Below are 20,757 nucleotides of genomic sequence, written 5' to 3' on the forward strand. Positions count from 1 at the left end.
GGAAAGTCACGATACTGAAGCTTGAATGAATCTGAAACTTTCGTACTCGGCGCAACGGCTACGAAAAAGTCGCGACAATTTATGAGAAAGTCGTAATGGCTACGAAAAAGTCGTGACAATTTACAAAAAAAATGGCAAAAATACCGATCTTTACGAAAAAAACGCATTCGGACGCTTTTCGGACGTTTGTGGATTAGTAAATGTGCCCCATAGACTTTGCTGCCCAGATTGCCTGCTGCAAGGACGCCACAGCATCTATGTAATTAATTGGCCTACATAGTTTTGTGTCATCTGCAAACACTAACAAGCAGCCATTAGTTGTCAGTTTTTAATATGTGATTTTTGAAATATTTACATTTTTTTTTCTGAAGCTTGGAATGTTTAATGATTATCAGGCTGTTCTCATTTTTATTGATAATCTTTTTTTACTGCTTATCGCTGATTATTGGGGAAATTAGTCACCCGCAACAAGGGAGTTGTAAAGTAGTGTTCTGGCTATTATGTTAGACATCCACTCACTCCAGCCTTTATAGATCATATTTTTGGCTAATTATATTGAAAATATTTCTTTATTTTGTGCAGTCTATTTTACCCAGTTTCATTTTTACACTGAATTGTTCCTTCAAGAAAAATAGTATTGCTGGGCGCCAGCAGTGGTACAGCAGTATGACATAATGTGCCAGATTCTATTCCACCATAACATAGTATTTTCATTTTCAGATCCAAAATCCCCCCATAGACTTCTGTTGCGTTTTCATGAGGTACACAATTTAATTCGGCCCAGTATTTATAAATCTGACTGGGTAAGATAGCTTTGCGAATAATATTTTGCGAGTAATATTTATTAAAAAATCATCTGGAACTATCCCAATCAACCATCGTCTTTACGCACTGATACATTTTTAGCTATTCTGATGTGTCACGTTAACGTCAAATGGGCGGGGAAGAAGGTGGGCAAAAAGCGCGGGTGTTGTTAGCGTTGGCCAATCACTATAAACCGGGCAGGGAAGGAGGAGTGCAGTTAGGGTTTTCTCTGAGAACAAGCACAGAGGGTCGCTTCTAATTGTCGCCGCCTTTCGCGCCAGCCTGTACCGGGATACAGTGTAACTAACGGTGAGTTGGAAGTATAGCTCTTCGGTGTGGTTGCTGGGTGTCAATGAGACTGCGGCCAGCGGTGCATGCTGGGTCCCTTAGATCTTCCTTTATTTGCTCCGTTGCCAGGCAGCGCCGAATCTGAGCGCATTGCCGGGGTGGTGCCATGTACGTACTGTTCATCTGGGCACGTTAGTGTGTATGAGCCTGTGAGGCGGCTGGGAAGTGGGACGCCTCAGCACCACGTGTCGTAATAGCGTTGGGCACTATAGAGGGGAGTGTGAAGGTCTGTGCAGGGACTGCTCGGCTCGACCATTTTATTCGTTTTGTATGTATGGGTTATTTAATGCTCAGGCCGATTCTCCTCTGTTGCTTGAATGACCTTTCGATTGCACGCGATTCTCCTTGTTACCTCAAGCAGGCACAGTCCCCAGTACATAGATGTGCTGCATTGCTAAACTCCAATTACACTGGGGGATATTTGGTCCTGGAGGGAGTCCAAGAACCAGCACTTGCCAGTTGACGTTTTATTAAGTTGGGTTCACATACTGAATTCTTAGGTATTATGTTTAGCCATAGTGCTTAACAATAATGATTTCCATGTGTTACAGAACTCAAAATGCACAGTCATGGTGAGCTTGTTTTAAAGAGAAGCTCCAACGCATCTCTGTAAAGAATCCTGTAACTGCTATGGCACAAAGTCATTATTGTACCCATTGTACTAACTTTTTCATAATTTCCTCTGAGGCAAGTCACACCTGAGCTATAAAATCTGATTGCCTCAAGTGATGACATTTACTTGTTGGTAGAACAACTAAAGTACCTAATGTTGCCTGAGGGTAGGGCTTGGGGGAATTGATCAAACAAATTACCTTAGAACATATGGCCCTTGCCTTAATTACATATAATTTCCCCCAAGGAATTGGTAGATATCTTGATGCACCATGGTAATGTAGCCTTACTCTTCTTCCACATTACTGTTTTTTTTGAATGGAAAAGTCAGTGGTGGGCTATAGAAGCAGTCGTGTAGGAGAGTCCCCTGAGACTCATTCAAACACGTGCACTCATAATTTTTGCTTAGTGGCATGCTTCTTAACATTACAGCTGCTGCTCAATCTCCAACTAAATCAGTTCACATGTCGGCTATTGAAGAAACCCTTATGGTGATGTCAGCAGGTCCTCGCTTTCTTGCTACAGATGCCTAGTGTTTGTTAGATTGTTCCACTCTCCCCACCTCCTAGAGTTTGGATTGGACTAAAAGTTATAAATGCTTGCTTAGGTAAGACTAACAAAGGTAGAGCCAATGATTTTCCACCTAAGCTGTGCATTCACATATGTTGAATTTCCAATGAACTGGACAAACTTCGCTACACAGATTTTGCTGCAGTAGCTTAAAGGTTAATGGATGTACAGTGATTATTCTGAAGAAAAACCATTATGGATACTTTGCTGCACACATTACATAAAGCACACTTACTTATTAGCTGTGAAAAGCCAAAGGGATCTGTTAGACTGTCATTATTTGATATGAGTTTGTAGTTCCTTCACTACCCTGAATGAGAGTTTTGTTAAAATATGATTTGTCATCAACCTTCGTGCAATTATATATTCTGTATGCTATAGGGATGTTTAGTTTCCCAGAGCTTTAAATTCACATGTGTCAATGTCCTTGCACCTTGTAAATGCTAGTGAGGCAAGCGCAAATTCATACTGATAAAGACAATCTTAGTTGCAATTTTAATGCCTTTTAGGTCATAGTACATGGGATGTTTTGTTGCCCGTGCCAAATCTCCTCCAGCATGGACAACAAAACTTCCGAAGATATCTTTTCATTGGTGTCTGTGTGAATCATGGCAAAACATTTGTAACGCGTAACCAGAAGGCAAGTTCTGGTGCTTGTGAGATACAAATGCCTTTGGATGTTTTTTCACCCATTGTAAAGGAGATGTAGTGCTGGCAACAAAAGTTTTCCAGAAAATGCTAGATCTCAAGCATTCCAGGTAATGCCAAACATCTTCCAGCATTTAGCCATGTTTAAGACTGCTTCTTGTCCTATGTCTTTGACAGGTTTACGAACAACTTAGCGCATACAGTGTTGGTAGGGGAGGGATTAAAACAGTGCAGTCTCTAATGGGCTATTAAAAGGCATAGCACTGTATAATGTAAAACAGGGGACCCCAACCTTTCATACTCGTGAGCCACAGTCAAATGTAAAAAGACTTGGAGAGCAGCACAAGCATCATAAAAGTTAATGGAAGTGCCAAATAAGGGCTAAGGGCTCTGGTACACGGGGAGATTAGTCGCCCGCGGCAAAACTCCCTGCTCGCGGGCGACTAATCTCCCCGAGTTGCCTTCCCCCTGCCATCCCACCGGCGAACATGTAAGTCGCCGGCGTGATGGCAGACGCGGCTGGGCGATTTCGGGAAATCGCCGAAAAAGCCTCGCGAGTCTTTTTCGCCGATTTGCGCGAAATCGCGCCGCCGCGTCTGCCATCCCGCCGGCGACTTACATGTTCGCCGGTGGGATGGCAGGGGGAAGGCAACTCGGGGAGATTAGTCGCCCGCGAGCAGGGAGTTTTGCCGCGGGCGACTAATCTCCCCGTGTACCAGAGCCCTAAGATTTGGTGCTGGTAGCCTCTATGCACACTATCGGCTAGGTAGTAAATCTTGTGTTTATCCAACCAAAACTTGCCACCAAGTCAGCAATTCAAAAATAACTACCTGGTTTGGGGGCACTGAGAGCAACATCCAAGGGGTTGGTGAGCAACATGTTCAGGAGCCACTGGTTGGGGATCACTGATGTAAAACATTTCTATGTGAAGTTTTGCAACATGTTTAATATAGAAAATGACGGTATCAGATACAGCAGTGAGCCTATTTTTATTACAGAACGTTCTAACCTTCTTGTAAGCATGCCACCTAGTTCATCATTATAAGCTGACTTTGCATGATAAATGGTTGGTCTAAAACAAGTCTTATTTAGCAAAATGTGCCATTTAGGATTAGTAGTTGATTAGTAATATGAACCTGTTTGTGCCAGTTATCCCTCTGACTTGTGTAGCAAGAACTTCAGCCCCATTGCATCAGCACAGCATCTGCTTTTGCTCAGTAAATGTGGAATGTGGTATTGATGTTATACATGTGAAGCTGCTCTATACCTGTGTTACAAACTCTGTAATGCCATACTTCAAGCACAAATTTTCTACCATACTAACTGTTTTCACCTTAAGGTCTGTCCACAGGGTTGTGCATGATCTTTAACATTTTAATGTATTTCTAAGCAATAATATATAATAGAAGGGTTTCTACTGTCATAGGGTAAGTGGCTGTAAGGCCGGAAGATGTTTTAACTAGATAAGGGGTAAGTGGGTAAATGAACTAGAGCAGTGCTGTCCAACTTCTGTGCTACCGAGGGCCGGAATTTTTCCGACCTATGTGGTTGGAGGGCCGATAATGGAAGCCGTTTTTGACCACTCCCCTTTTTGAAACCGCACCCACTTAAAACCACACCCGTGTTATCACATGACCATACCCATATTAATGGTTGTAGTACAGCAAAAACCTGCCATACTCTGCCTTCCCTACCCTGCCTGTGTGTGCCATACTCTGCCTTCCCTACCCTGCCTGTGTGTGCCATACTCTGCCTTCCCTACCCTGCCTGTGTGTGCCATACTCTGCCTTCCCTACCCTGCCTGTGTGTGCCATACTCTGCCTTCCCTACCCTGCCTGTGTGTGCCATACTCTGCCTTCCCTACCCTGCCTGTGTGTGCCATACTCTGTATGGCACACACAGGCAGCATACAGTGACACAATGTTGGCACTGCTCCTACAGTCTGCACAATAACTATATATTAAAAAACTTTTTAATTGCAGTACCACCTCAGTATATGTTCTTTTTGTAGTGTGCAAGGATTATTTGTGGGTTTCTATTGCTCCTACAGTCTGAGGTGTGAACAGGGGAACAATGGGGGTGATTACAGTCTGAGCCTGTGTGAACACTGCAGGGGGTGAACAATGCAGAGATTAAAAGGTGTGAACAACACAGGGGATTACATTTTTAAACAATACAGCCTGAATCTGAGGTGAGAACCATGCAGGGGGGGCAGTTAATCACAGTACTGATACCATTTAGAGCTTACACTAGAGTAAGCCATCAAAGCAGCCAGACAGGTGGGGGGCCACACAGAGGGGGGCCCGCGGGCCGCCAGTTGGACAGCACTGAACTAGAGTATAATGGGGAAGTTGGTGTATATAGGCCTATGGCATAAGAATGGGGTCGTGGGGCAGGGGACATGCTGGCATTTCTGTTAGTATAGGGGTTTTAACCTTGAAATCTAGCAAGCTGCAGGTAAAACTCCGTCTCTTTGTAAAATGTATAATAAAGCAGTATTCTTATCAGATGAGTGTAGGACTGGCCAGACCAGGTATCACTGACATAATTACCTTATTTCTATTAGTATATCTATGAGGGAGATCTGTTACAAACTATAGCTCAAATGTGTGGCGCTTTCAGGAGAACTGTGCCCGGAAACGTGCCCGGACTGTGAATTTAGATGGTTACACCTGCTTTTATGTAAAGCCAGAAGGGAATTAAGGATAGCACTGCTGGTGTGTGGAAGCCCTATGGGTAGAGGTTTGAGCTGGTCTTAAGGTTACTTACAAATGGATCCAAGTTGTTATGGGTAAAGAGGTAGCCAAGTTTGTAAATATGCTAAATTAGGTAGATAGATATGTGTAGGTCTGAGGTCTGTATAGATTGTATGTATCATAAATCTATTAGAACAATTACAAATAACAAAAATGTAATTGTTGTTGTTGTTGTTTATTTGTGATTGCATTTAAAGTGCAGTTGGCTCTAATACATTGTCTAGGCCCCTGATTGTCTTATTCTTTGCAGTTAGTTGGCAAGCTGCATATTTGTAGACAAAATTACATCAAATTGATGTCTATAATGTCCATATGCAGACAAATTAGAGCTTAATAACTTGGAGGGCCACAGAAACCAAAAGGTTGTTGGCAAGTCCTGCTCTATGCAAAGGGAGCACAAACCATTGAGTCTGACCTAACAGTCAATCCAAAATCTGTCTTTACTCTTGCATATAGAAAAACAGGTCATTTTAAAGAGGGAATGATAAAGATTAACTTGATTTCAGGAACAGTATACAATTATCAATTGTTATAAAGATGATCATGCTTTTCAGTGGTAATTCTCAATATGGTTGCCATATTGATAAGATTTGCTTGTTTGGAAAATAAGTGGATTTTCATATGCATGGCCACCTTTAGTGTCTATGGCATAAAGGACAGTGCAAGCTTAAAAAAAAATGTAAGCACCCAGACAGTCCTTATACTTGCTAAGCATACCCCTTGGGCAGGCACTACCCTTCTTTAACATACCAGCCCATATCCACTGTGGTAGTTTTGGCTAATTTTGTTAATGCTTCTCTATGATGAATGAAAGTGTGTGTGCCTGTTTAGTAAGGTGATCAGTGAATTTCCTTGCTCCACATATGTTCTCCCTGGCTGAAGCAGAGCAGTATTGGAAAGAAGAGGTCAAATGACTGTGACACGCTTTACAGAATAAACCCTTGCTGCAAAAATGGTTTAAGGAACATTTGGGCAAGCTGCTGTTCTGTGTTCATCATTCTGCATTCATTATTGGTATAATGATACATCAAACGTAGGCATCTTTTCTTTTTAAATGAGTTGGCCAACTTTTTTGCTGTCACAAGACTTGATGCAATGTGAACTGATCCAGGGCTTGAGTTTTCTTCCTGAGTGCTCTTGCCAAGGCTCATTTCAGCCCAGAACAGCTATTCAGATAAAGTTTTAGGAAGCTAGATTACATATTCAGCACATTGCCTCCATTTCCTCTACAATTTTTCTTTTGGAGGGGATGGATAGTTGTAGTGGTAAATAAACTATTCTGTTATCACTAAATATTACAATATTAAGTTAAATGATTAATTTCTATGTGTTAGATGATTGAATATGAAGAAATGAATATTACTGAATTAAATCAATCATTTAAAATGTATGCATTCATTTAACTTGTATTGAACAAGGTGACATCCCCCCCCATCCTTCCCAACATGCATGTATTTTTATTTTATTTTTTTTTGTGGCATCCAACTTTCACCTACTTTACTGGTTTTGTAATTTTCTTTCTAAAACTGCTGGATGATTTGTTTTATGGCAAAACCCAGGGCAAAGTTCTTGTCTGGCTTATTTTAGCTGTACTGCAAACTCTCATGTGTTCAGTATTGTAATTTTTTTTTATACTTTAATCCTATACATGGAATGCTGTTTTTTAAACATGTAACATTTTGTACTGCAGCAGTTCTCTGTGCAAAAGTTGATAGACGCTATACCACTTCTTTCATCCCTGCTCCAGGCAATGCCTGGCACTCTTAGAAACCTTGTACCTTTTATTGTTAACTGCTCGGGACCCATGCACCCCTCCAAGTGTACAAACACAGAACAAATCGCACTGTAAAATTTTGGTGGTTTTATTGCATTTTAAGTTCTGCATTGCTGTTGATTGCTTGATTGTGTCTGTAAAAATTTTTATTGCATAGCAAAACTTGGATGTTTTTTTCTTTTATTGCTTGGATTAGTTTACTGGATTTCCAGTGCTATACATTTTTCTTTAAAATTTGTTTTGCCAGTGTAAACATTTAGTGTGCAATATCTTTATCTTAGGGCTTACATGTCTGTCTAATCCTATGCATATTGTGCATTATGGTCCCCATACACGGTAAGATCCGCCCGCTTGGCGAGATCGCCAAGTGAGCGGATCTTCCCCCGATATCCCCACCTACGGGTGGGCGATATTGGGGAGTTTGAAGTTAAAAAAAAAATAATAAAAATCCGATCGTTTGGCCCTGGGGCCAAATGACCGGATTATGCAGGCGGCAATGGGGCAGTCTGTTCGGGGACCGCATCAACGAGCTGATGCGGCCCCCGATCCGACTGAATCTTTTAACCTGGCCGATCGATATCTGGCCAATTTCAGGCCAGATATTGGTCGGCCAGCCTGCTCGTTTCTGCCCCTACACGGGCAGATAAGCTGCCGAGTCGGTCCAAGGGACCAATATCGGCAGCTTCTATCGGCCCGTGTATGGGGGCCTTTAGTGAGATTTTTCCTGTGGCCAACTTGCGCCCACCCTCTGTGAAGTCATCGTAGGGGCTGGGGTGAGCAAGAGTATGTAAACAAGTGCTACCATGTTAGCAGTTGGGTTGGAGTGTTGCGGAGAGGTTGGGACGTGGCCAGGCTGGCAGTGAATATAAAAAGGTGTGGTGACATTGAACGTAAAAAAGTAACAACACATGGTGGCAGAAGGTCAAACTCGACATGTTGTATAGTTTACATTTGATGCACATTAATACAATTAAATAAAATAGATGTGTTGAACTCAAACACGCTTAGTAGCATTAAACGCATAAACGCAATATTTTGACTCTTTGCATACATTTTTATATGCACAAAAAAAGCCTGTGAAAGGGAACATTAAATTAAATTGGGTGAGAATCCTAACTGAAGCCTCATTGCTGGCAACTTTGCTTTAAAAAAAAAAAAAAAAAAGTCAAAATGTAATTTACATAAGGCTGATGCCACACGCGGCGTAGGGCTGATTTTTTCGGCCGAAAATTTGCCGAAAATTCAGCCCTACGCCTGCTACTTGTGCCTGCACCCGAATGAATGGGATACGCTCGGGTGCAGGCACATGTAGCCGATATACACATGAAAACGCAGTGAAAACAACATATTGGTTTCAAATTGAATCTTTGTATAAACCTGGGATTTCTGTTTATAAAAACTTGACATTGTGTCTCTCAAAGATGAGTTGCATTTTTTTCTTGTACCAAAATGTTGGCACAGCTGATTGAATTTCCTTTTAGTGACTAATGTTTTGCAACTGTGCAAGTTGTTCCAGTACAGACCAGCCTCTGTGACAGTTCAGCTGGTTAAAGTGACGTTTTTTGGATTTGCTCATATGTTCTTCCTCAATGTGAAGTACGATGCAGCATGCTGCTCTGACTAGAGGAGACTTTAAAGAACTCTGGCACGTCTGGCACGTACAACTGCTTTATATGCGGATGCAGTGTCAGGTATCAAGATTAATTTGGTTGAAACCTGCCTTCCTGACTGCTTTAAAAGCATTTGAGAAAATTGTGAACAGGATCATACCTAAACCCTTCCCTGATTTTGAAGACCATTTGTAATTCTTTTAAATTACCTTTATTTTGTGTGTGTGTTTAGGAGGGTGTGGATTTAGAAAGAAGTTGCAGTGATGTATCTTTTTCATTACTGCAGTATAGTGCTTTTAAAGATCAACTTATAACAGCACCTTATGACATACTAGTGACCTGTAATTATTTAAATCTATGTTCTTGAAGTGTGTTAAATAACCAGTTTCTCCAATTATGGAACAGCATTTATTTTTACCGTACCTATATAGTCCTGCGCTTAAGGGCACATTCCCATACCTGGTGGACTCTTACCTTCCATTTTCTGCCTGTATGTTACCCAACCACTTAGACTGTAAGCTCTACAGACAGGGACCTCCTTCCTACTGTGTTTCATACCACATGACACTTACTTCCTTGTATTTATACTGTGACATGCTGGCTGGCTGCCTGTACATGCAGTTTTGGGGGAATTGGCAATGGTAGGCAGGCAGAGGATCTGGAGCATAGAGACAGGGACACCATGTCTTCAGGCAAAACACGGGTTTATTTGGGCAAATTCTTCCCAACAGAAACATAAGACATACAGTTCATCAACATACAGTTCAGGGTTGTGATTTGTCCCTTCAGGGTTCTCACCTTCCAGGGTTAGTTCCACTCTCTGGAACACTCGGGCTTCACATTAAGCCTTGCTGAGCCCTCTCAGCACTCATCCGTCTGGTCATAACTCCCTCTGCTCCCTGCAGTGGCAGGTGGCACCCCCAGCTCCTATGGGAGTTCCGGACAGGCAGCCCTCCTGCTGCTCTGAGAGTGACCTTCGCTCAGTCAAGGTTCAATTCCTCTAACTCTCCCTGTAAATCCCACAGCCCTTTTATTGGCTGCTCACATGTAGCCTAATCAGGCAGCTCCCTACAGCTGGCCAAATCAAAACCTTAAAGGGAGATTTACTAGAACACAGCTTTACCTGCTGTGAAACCAGGTATTTTACCTGGTGCCATTTGTATCCCACCTTAAACACTGGTGGAAATACACCAAACAATGACCTTTTCCATTGCATCTCTCACAATACATATTTATTGTATTTATTATTATAACACTTTTCAGTGCTGTATACCCTTGTAGCATTTTATAAAGTCATACATACATACATACATACATACAGGGCTTCCTGCTAGATCTTTTGGGGCAGTTAATGAATATGTAAAAGGACAATGAAAGACACATTTTCCTCCTAAATGTCCTTAATGTTTCAGTCAAAGAGCTAAAATAATATGGTATAGAAGCAATACTGCAGCAACAAAGTCTAATGTCCAAATCTAAGGTGAATTTGTAACAAGATCTGCAGAGGAAATGAATGGAACACAGATGACACACTTGGTATTCAGTTTTCCACAGCTCTAAACTGTTCCTGGCAGCAACTTGCAGCTTTGCTCAGCGATTCAGTCAAGCTTTAAATATGGCTACAGCTGATCAGCGGAAGGCTATATTACTTAAGAACCACCAGGGTGTTTGGTGTATGCATTTTTTTGCAAGTTGTAGTTCAACTGTTTACCATACCAACCAGATCCTGAAATGAAAGAGCAGAAATGATGGAAAAAAAATCATAAAACAGAAATCTAAGTTTTAAGAAAACTAAGTTCAATCTGGTCTAATTTGAAAACTATACTGAGTGTATTTTTGCAATGGACTTAATGGACTAGTAAGGCAATTCAGTTATTGTACTGCAGCATTTAATTCTGCAAATAATGTATGTTTGCTGTTTAACCCATTTTCATCTTGCTGGCATTAAGATACATTCCTCTGTGCCCCCACTGCTACCCTTAACTGTTCCCAGCGACTGGTTAAATTATGGGAGAGAGAATATATTAAAGGGCACCTATTGCCCTAAAATTGTTTCCCCCACCAGAGGCTAATAGAGCCCCCCCTTGTTGGGGGGGGAAAACAAAATAGCCCCCCTGCCATTGCTAGGCTGCCTGCACAGGGAGCATTATGCACATGCATGTAACTTAGGAGGGTGAATCGTATCCACTGCTTCTACATTAAAGCACATGCGCATAATGAGCAAGTGGGAAAGCTCGTGCATAATGAGCAAGCAGGAAAGCTTGCTCACCTATGTGCATGTGCAGTAAACATGGCCACACACACTGGTAGCCCCCTCCCTCTCCGCATCTCTAGGGGAAACCGTTTGAGGGTGATAGGTGCAATGTAAGTGAAGGCCATCAGATGGGGTGACTGCAAAAGTTGAAATGGATAAGCCTGTTACATATAGAGGATAATATATAGATAATGGTGTCAATTTTGTCTGTGGGGTTCAAATAAACTGTGACTGTCTATTAATCAAGCGCTATGTTTTAATTTTTTCCCTGCAGATATTTAATTCTGGAAAGAAACTTCCCAGAGAATGGCACCTGCTGTTGGAGGCCCAGTGGGATACACTCCCCCAGAAGGGGGCTGGGGCTGGGTAGTAGTTGTAGCAGCCTTTGTGTCGATTGGATTCTCATATGCCTTCCCCAAATCAATTACAGTCTTTTTCAAAGACATAGAGGCAATCTTTGGAGCAACAAGTAGCGAGGTATCCTGGATTTCTTCTATAATGCTGGCTGTAATGTATGCTGGAGGTAAGTTTATGTACAGAGCAATAAACTAATCTTTTTGTGTTTTTTTTTTTTTTTTTTTAGAGCTAGGCTCTAATTAAAACAGGATGCAGAATTCCAAATTTTAAAGTGATTGAGTGTGATTCCATGTGTCTATTTCGCTGTTTTCTGTACCTAATTACAGTTTGCAGTGTAAACCATTGGTTTTTTTAGGGCTCTGGCACACGAGGAGACTAGTCGCCCCAAAATTGCAGTGCCGCGTATGCCATTCCACTGGCAATTTTCGCCAGTGGGTTGGTATTTCGGGGAGATTTGTCGCGGGCGACTAGTCTCACTGTGTGCCAGAGCCCTTAGACAAAGAAGCCTAGCAACTAGGCATTTGCTGTAAGTGCTGGCACTTCATAATTTGTTGTAATTTGCATGTAATAGGCATTGCTAATGGATGACCTTTGTTGCTAAAGCCTTTGCAGTCAGAGGGAACTAAAGTTTGTTTTGAAAAACTGCCAAACTCTTCACCCTTGAAAGATGCTATTGTCTTGTCTTGATTGCTCTGCAGCACTCACCTCTGTTTCTGGGTTGACATGTCTGTTTTTTTTACCACCCAAATGAACATAAATTGCCCATTGCTGTGCAGTACACTGATCAGTGGTTCTCACTTCAACTGCACTATATTTAAAACATTTTTGCCATGTACTTGCTTCTGTACCAAGCTTGACACTTACGAGGTATGCTAATAATGACTTGCCAAGAAATTAGGAACTCAATTTCTAGCCTGCTGCCATTTGTCCCTAGAGCATAGCGAGCTTTACAGTTCCAGGATCACTACAAAGAGGTTCAACTGATACCATCTACTATAAGGGTCAATAAAGGCCAAAGTGAGATAGAAATAGACATATAGATTATAGATTTAATGTGGGTCTTTAGCAATTCAATGCCCTAAAACTCTTATATGCTCTTGTTATGTTAAGTTGCATGTGCATGGTTTTTACACCTTACTTTTTTTAATCTCTTAGGTCCAATAAGCAGTGTCTTGGTGAACAAGTATGGAAGTCGTCCTGTTATGATTGCTGGTGGTTGCCTTGCTGGGACTGGATTAATAGCTGCTTCATTTTGTAACACTGTCGCTGAGCTGTACCTTTGTATTGGTGTTGTTGGAGGTACTTTTTTTTTTTTTCTTCTGTATAATCTTTTGTGCTTCCTTCTAATGCAAAGGTAAAAATAAGTGGTAATCAAAGTGTGCTTATTTTATTAGTGTTTATAATCATGCAGCTCATTGTTTCCTATTTTATATAAGAAAGCTGTCACATTCCATATCTCTTAGACCATTTTATTTTTTTTAATGTCCAAACTATAAAAGCTTATTTTTATAAATCGGCATTCATAATTCACATTCCCTGTGAAAATAATTTTTCTTTCTTTAGCTTTGTCTATAATGTTAATGCATGCTAATTGCCTAAAGTTCAGGCACAGAAAATAGCGATAATGACCACAAACCTTGCTAGTATAGACTATTCCAGACTAACCAGTTATCCAGAAAACTCTGAATGAATTACTGGAAGGCAATATGCCATACAGCAAATTACAGCAAATTATTGGTTCTAATTTAAAATGATTTAATTTTTCTCTAAGTAGAACCACCTCGTACTTGATAAACGTTGAATGAATTTATATTTGTGGCAAAGCAGTCCTATTAGTTTAGTTAATATTTAAATACTTTTTAGCAGATTTTAAGGACATATAAAGCCTACATTTGTCTACAATGTATATCAGTTGGGCACGCCTCCCCCACCCAACTGTCATCATTTGTACTGCATATATCCCCTCCGCTTGCCAGCACCATCACATTTTCCTTCAGCGGAAAGCTTTCATCCGGTGGCCATTTTCCCTATGATACATAATCAGATACATTTAAATCTACACACACACACAGACCCTTATTCAGCATACATTTCATAAAGAATACAGGCTCACACAGGCACAACTGTCTTTGATAAAAGTTCTGCTTTGTTTGAGCTGAGCTCAGGAGAGTGAGTTGAGAGAAAAAAATTGAAGAGCTGAGTTTTTTTATGGGAACCAGCAATGCCATCTCTTTACTGGCTGCTAGACTGGGGGGCGTGTTTAGTAATCTGAGCTAAGAACAACCAAGCATGCCCACAACCAACAGCCAAAGCAAATTCCTGATGGTGGGGGTTACAGGAGGAGAAGGACATCTGATTAAGGAAAAGTGATTAAGGGGGTGCTGCAGCCTTACTGTTAACCTCTGGACAACCAGTGTAGCAGGCATTGAAAGATTTCTAAGAGGCTGTTCGCTGATTAAATTTTTGTGTGTGGGGTTTACATGTCCATGTAAGCGATCCAAATTATGGAGAAATCGATTTCCGAAGCATTCTGGATAATAGATTGTATACTTTAAAAATTTCCAATTTCTCTGTTGTGCAGTGTGGAACAGTGACATCCAAGAAAGCATATACCAGTTGGCAATGATTATATACATTTATTTTTTGAAGGCTAAACATTTCATTGGTGTCATCAGTTTCTAGATCAGGGATCCCCAACCTTTTATACCTGTGAGCCACATTTAAATGGAAAAAGTGTTGAGGAGCAACACAAGCATGAAAAACGTTCCTGGGGGTGCCAATAAGAGCTATAATTGGCTACTTAATAGCCCCTATGTGGACTGACAGCCTACAGAAGGCTCTGTTTGGCATTACACTTGGTTTTTATGCAACCAAAACTTGCCTCCAAGCCAGGAATTCAAAAATAAGCACCTGCTTTGGGGCCACTGGGAGCAACATCTAAGGGGTTGGGGAGCAACATGTTGCTCACGAACCACTGGTTGGGGATCACTGTTCTAGATCTTTTAAGAAAAATGCATTTTAATTAGTGTTTATTTGCTGCATATGAAAATCTGATCATATTGTATTTAGCATAAGGGAATGTTCTTATAAAGTAATGGGTTGATACTTTGTTTATATTTCACCTTTTTTCCCACCCCTTTAGGTTTTGGTCTTGCATTCAACTTAAACCCAGCTTTGACAATGATTGGTAAATATTTCTTTAAGAAAAGACCCATAGCAAATGGATTGGCTATGGCAGGAAGTCCTGTATTTTTGTCCACTTTAGCTCCTCTGAATCAGTACTTCTACAGTATTTTTGGGTGGAGAGGAAGCTTCCTGATTTTGGGTGGTCTTCTGTTTAACTGCTGTGTTGCTGGGTCTTTGATGCGTCCCATAGGACCAAAGCCAGAAGATACAAAAAAGAAAGTGACAAAAGAAGTGTTGGAAGAGGCTGGAAAGTGTGTTTCTAAAGAAGATGGGGATGCCCATAAAGACCTTATAGAGGGCAAGGCAAAAACTAAGCCAACACTGTTCCAGACCATAAATAAGTTCCTAGACCTTTCTCTCTTCACTCATCGTGGATTTCTTCTCTACCTGTCGGGGCACATGATTATGTTTTTTGGACTGTTTGCTCCTTTAGTCTTTCTTAGCAACTATGCAAAAAGCAAGAACATTTCACCTGAGTCTGCTGCATTTCTGCTTTCAATTCTTGCAATTGTAGATATGATTGCAAGGCCCTCCATGGGAATTGTGGCAAACACCAAATGGGTGAGACCTAAAATTCAATATTTCTTTGCTGTTGCAGTTTTGTACAATGGAATATGCCACCTTCTGGTTCCCCTTTCAACATCTTATGTAGGCTTTTGTATTTATGCTGGTTTCTTTGGTTTTGCTTTTGGTTGGCTTAGCTCTGTCCTCTTTGAAACACTTATGGACTTGGTTGGAGCCCAGAGATTCTCAAGTGCTGTTGGATTAGTCACGATTGTGGAATGCTGTCCTGTGCTTCTAGGACCACCACTGTTAGGTAATGTATAGAAACTTATTGTCGTCTAGGTTTTTAATTCCAGTCTATAACTTTTCAATTCTTTAAGTTTCTGATCTACAAATTAAAGTTGAAAAGACAGCAACATTTTCTATGTATTCACACCTTTGTTTAGAAACCCTTCAATAAGCTTTTGTAAGAAACTACACATATATAGAAACATCATAAAGTTCATGGATAAAGAATGTCCACAATAGCTTCTTAATAATTATAACCGATCTCGCCGATTCATGTTTATTATGACCAAACAGCTAAGCCTGTTTAAAAATGTAAATAATGCATGACTGTGATGCTGCCTAGAAAGGGCTGTTCAACAAAATTCTATGAGTGGGTAGTGGAGGGCATTAGTTAGAGAAGCAACCAAGAGATTGGTGGAAGATCTAAATAAGTTGCCTCTGCATCAGACAAGGGGGTGGGTGGCACCACCCTGTTGACATTGGGGAGGTGGAGCAGTGCCTGTGGAAAAGTTTCCAAGCTGGACAGGTGGAAACCCTAGCTCTAAAGGAGCTGAAGAAATACACAGCTGAATTGGGAGAAACCATCCATGGCACAGCTACAACCCAGGTGCCCCTCAAAAATGGATATATTTTTTTTTTTGGTCAGGAACAAAGCCTTTGCTGAAAGAACCCATATCATATCAAAGCCCAAAGTGTGTTTGCCAAAAGGGTTGTGCTAACTACAGTAAATGGGTAAAAGGTGTGAATACTTAATGTAATGTTCTGCAAAAAATTGCCACATGTTCTTACGGGACATAACTGAAATACAATCATATTTTCCGATTCTCTAGGAATTCTGAAAATGTTAGTTACTACAAGTAAGAGAAAAGTTTTGGATGAGGATCTAAATACTAAAAATATCTCTGCCTTTGGTTCCTGTAAAGATATATTTTGTGCTTCTGCATGTCTGGGGAGCATATTCCTGACCTCAAAATGGCAAACTAATATTATGCTAGGATGACATCAAACTGCTGTGCCTTTTTATAAATAAACAGGCGGCAGGTATTATTGTGATTAGATTTTTCCAGCCAGCTGCAGGTAGAACAAAAGCAAACATCTGCAAATTTGGTGTAAATTTGCCCAGTGTTCGTAAATGACGCCCTGTGTGATATTTCTGCTATCTTACATTATGCAGAGAATTTAACTTGAAAAGAAACTTGTGATACTTAGTTCTACTTTTGGAAATGTGTTTGTTTTTTAATGTTCATTTTCTTAATGTCACCTTTTTCACATTCCAGGAAGGTTGAATGATATATATGGAGACTACAAATACACCTATCAAGCTTGTGGAATAGTTCTAATTGTTGCTTCAGTCTACCTCTTCATTGGGATGACAATCCACTACAGACTATTGGCAAAGGAACAAAAAGCAGAGCAGAAAAAAGCACAGGAAGCAAATGCAGGGGCATCGGAGAACAAAGTGAATGAACTCTCTGTCCTTCCTCAAAATTCTGATGATGTTTTGAAAGAAGATGAAAGTCACATATGAGAATTTTCCAATTTGCCTTACATATAGTACTGAGTGGATATATTAAAAAGGTGGTTGATTGCGGTATTTCCCATTTTTAGGTTAGGATTTTATTTTTTAAACTCTGGCTGTTTTTATACATTGAATTTGTCAGATGGAACTTTGTGGCATGAGCCGTTTGTCAGTGGGTGCCTTATGCCAGCTGTCTTTCAGGACCTTTTTTTAGTTTTTTTTTTCTTTAATGAAACTTCTGGAACTAATCTTAGCAATGACCATTTTTGCCCTGATTTTATTCTGCTATGACATTGGACAAATTAGTAAACGAAAAGCATTCGGTCTTCCAGGGATGGCTTGGGCGGGAATGAGATGCTGCTACAGTTTTAGCAACTTTTTGTAGATGTGGTTCCAGGCGTGCTCTTCAGTATTAAATTTAACTCCCTAAATGTTTTCAGCAGCACCCCCAAAACACTTGTAGAAGCATAATGTTATGAGTTGCTTCTTATGATCATGCTTTTGCTTGTAGTTTTTTTTTTTTTTCCTTGCAGTGCCTTTTGTTTGTACTTGCTATTTCAAAGTGTTTGTGCAATATAGGAGGCCAGTAAAAGGCCAGAGTTTGAGTGTTGTCTTGTTACTAATGCTACCTTAATGGGTTGTTAAATTTTTGAGCTATACACACACCCTCAGGGCATAATTTACTTTTACTGTATATATGCTGTAAGCTTTCTTGTACATAGGTTTTTAAATTGCATAGTTTGCCTTTTCGATAGTATGGGTGTGTCTGTGAGATTAAATACTTCTTGAAAATCCTGGGAATAAAAACATTCAGAACTATTTTTTTTTTACCACTCCAAACTTAGTCAGCCTTAAGTGGTTGCGCTAATAATTTGTCATTGTTTTTGAACAAAGTGTCTTGTTCTACCCTGACCTCACCTGTGTCTCCTGCTAGTGTCACTGGAAAGTAGGCAGGTTTTTAAGCCTTTATTTAAAATGTTTCCCCTCCCATCCTTTCAAAAACTGAAACTGAGGGCATAGGTTTTATATACAAAATCTGATCTTTTAATTTTTGTGCTTTTTTGTAGATGTTGCAAAACCGCTGTTTGTTGGAGAACTTGCCAGAGCTTAGGTGTGCAGTGGGGCAGCTCCCAACAGTATCAATTAATTAAAAAAAAACAAAAAACTTATTTAACAAGATACAGCATTCCCTCAAATGTTTCATTTTATTTGCTTCTGTGAACACTACTTTTAAAAATAGGTAAAGCTAAAAGTACAGCTTTTAGCATGAATTAAGGGTTCCCAATGCCCAAACATAGTTCTATGAAAATGTTTGTAAGTGACGGTGTGTTCAAACCATCTTTTTGGGGTTGCCTATGGCATAGTGAAAATGATTTAGTGCTACTGCATATTTTGTTTAAAAGTAGTACTTGGCAGAGAGTAAGATTTTACTCAACCATTCCGAAGTCCTCCTCAATAAAGGTCATATATAAAATTAAAAAAGAACTGGTAAAAAAGGCTGTGGAAGACCCAAGGGGGAACTAATGTGATGTACTGTAACTTGTTTTCAAATAAAGTATTAATAGAACTTTTATTTTGGCTCCCATTTTTATCAGTCTAACTTAGTATAACAAATCAAAACCAACCAAAACAAATCACAATCAAATTAATTTACTGCATTTATAGTGACCACATTCAGTTGTAACCAAAATAGGTTACTCAATAGACCAGGTATCAAACGAGTTGTTGCCCATATCCCATTGCCAAGGAAATTCTCATTTTATAAGCAGCAATTCACTGTTAAGTAATTTTCATAATTTAATAATCTTTCAATTTCTTACTGAACATTTGCAAGGAATGGTTGTATGTGATTTTTTTTTTTTTTTGTCAATACATTTCTGAGATGCTTTGGCCTGTTGAGTGCTCCCTTACTTGAATCTGTGTCAGCAAGTATTTTAATCTTTGAGATATGACCGTTTACTGAATGTTACAGTGAAACATCAAAGTCAAAATTTAATTTTTAAAACAAAGATCAGAAATAGTTCAAATCAGTTTTCAAATAAAAATTTCAAATAGATGCAAAGGCTTTTCAGGTGTATATAGAAAAAAAATCCCTTCAGTTGTTTAACTGTATATTACCTTTTATAAGCCCACAGTCTCTTTACTGGCTAGTAAGGTGTGGGTCGACTCTAAATTTTAGTAAAAGCCAGAGTGAAGCCTAAAAGAATCCAGATCCTTTAAGCTGGATCAGTCAGGGCTTTAGCTGGAAACAATCAATGGCATGAAAACTCCGTTCTACTATGAGTTTCTAATTTGTCTCCATATTGCCTCTGCTCATTACAATATGCATCACATTTACAAAAGGCCTGGAAATCTAAGCCCAGGAAACGAAACAGTGTTGAATTAATAAGGGTTCCTCTCTAAACTCTTTTGCATACATTTTCTATATTGGGTGGTTTAGGAGATGTTTAACCATTCTGTCTTCCTCCCTGCAGTAAGAAAAACAGATCAGAAGAATAAGAAATAGCTTTATACAATGCATTACTTGAACTCTTATTCTTTACCTGTTATGTTAAACAAAACCTTTTTTTTTTTTGTGACCGGTTTGTCAGAAACACCAGAAAAAAAACAAAATGATGACATTATTGCAGGGCAGCATGGTTTCTAGAAATCATCTTGTGTGCCAAAATCCTTAGACCCAATTCTTAGAAAATCTGATAAAACAGGGATCGATTGAAACAAAGTTGTTGGTGCGCTCAACTGCAAAATGGTGTGGTTAAACTGCCCTTCAACGATGGGATAAAAACAGATTTCCTAATAATGGCCTTGTTAAAACATTGAATCCTAGGATGTGACTGAATATCATTTTGCTGTGTATTGTATATGTATAATGTGGAATAATCTTCGGCACGTCTTATACATACGTGTATTAGCTATAGCCTACCATTAAACTTTCCTAGAAGTAAAGATGACCTCAATACTATTTGTGCATTAAGAAGGTAGTCCGAAAAATTAGTCTGTGCTTGTTGGTGGTTGGCAATGGTAAAGATCTGTTACCCTTACCTTACCCAACGTTGAGAACACTTTCCAGAATTCCAAGTAATTATGGGTTAGATGATTTGATACAGCAGGTGACTGCAAAAAACCTACACAAAGGACCAAACACCTTTTTATAGAAAGTCTTAATACTTGCTTTGGATTCCCTTTCTTTTCTTTGTTTCTGCAGTTTCCTCTCCTTTTTCCATAGTAATTTTGTTTTGTATTTTTGCTTTCTTTAAACTGTTTTCTGAAAAGCATGCACAAATGGAGTTCTAGTAACCAGGAATCTGAGAATTATAAAGATGTAAGGTAACATTTATGTCTTTAAAGCAGCGAGCAAAGTGCAAAATATGGGCACAATGTCACTGTTTTGTACTTTGAATGCTGCTTTCCTCTCTTGCAGAATTGCCATGGGCCTATGTTTGTCACTCGAATGCCCAAGTTTGGGAGAAGGCTTCAGGCTCCAGCAGTGACCTATCCTTACCTCCTGCCTTATGACAAGGCTGTCC

At 39.9% G+C, this 20,757-nt stretch overlaps 1 protein-coding gene across 1 annotated transcript; it reads left to right on the forward strand.

Moving 5' to 3' along the window:
• The first annotated feature begins 1,045 nt into the window (after window positions 1-1,045).
• slc16a1 (solute carrier family 16 member 1) lies at window positions 1,046-18,396 on the forward strand. The gene is given in 5 exon segments (NM_001015931.2): window positions 1,046-1,113; window positions 11,651-11,899; window positions 12,889-13,032; window positions 14,876-15,736; window positions 16,989-18,396. Coding segments are annotated over 4 exon segments (1,473 nt in total). The 5' UTR covers window positions 1,046-1,113; window positions 11,651-11,682; the 3' UTR covers window positions 17,240-18,396.
• Window positions 18,397-20,757: the final 2,361 nt, after the last annotated feature.

Source organism: Xenopus tropicalis, chromosome 2, assembly GCF_000004195.4.
Source record: "Xenopus tropicalis strain Nigerian chromosome 2, UCB_Xtro_10.0, whole genome shotgun sequence".
NCBI lineage: Eukaryota > Metazoa > Chordata > Amphibia > Anura > Pipidae > Xenopus > Xenopus tropicalis.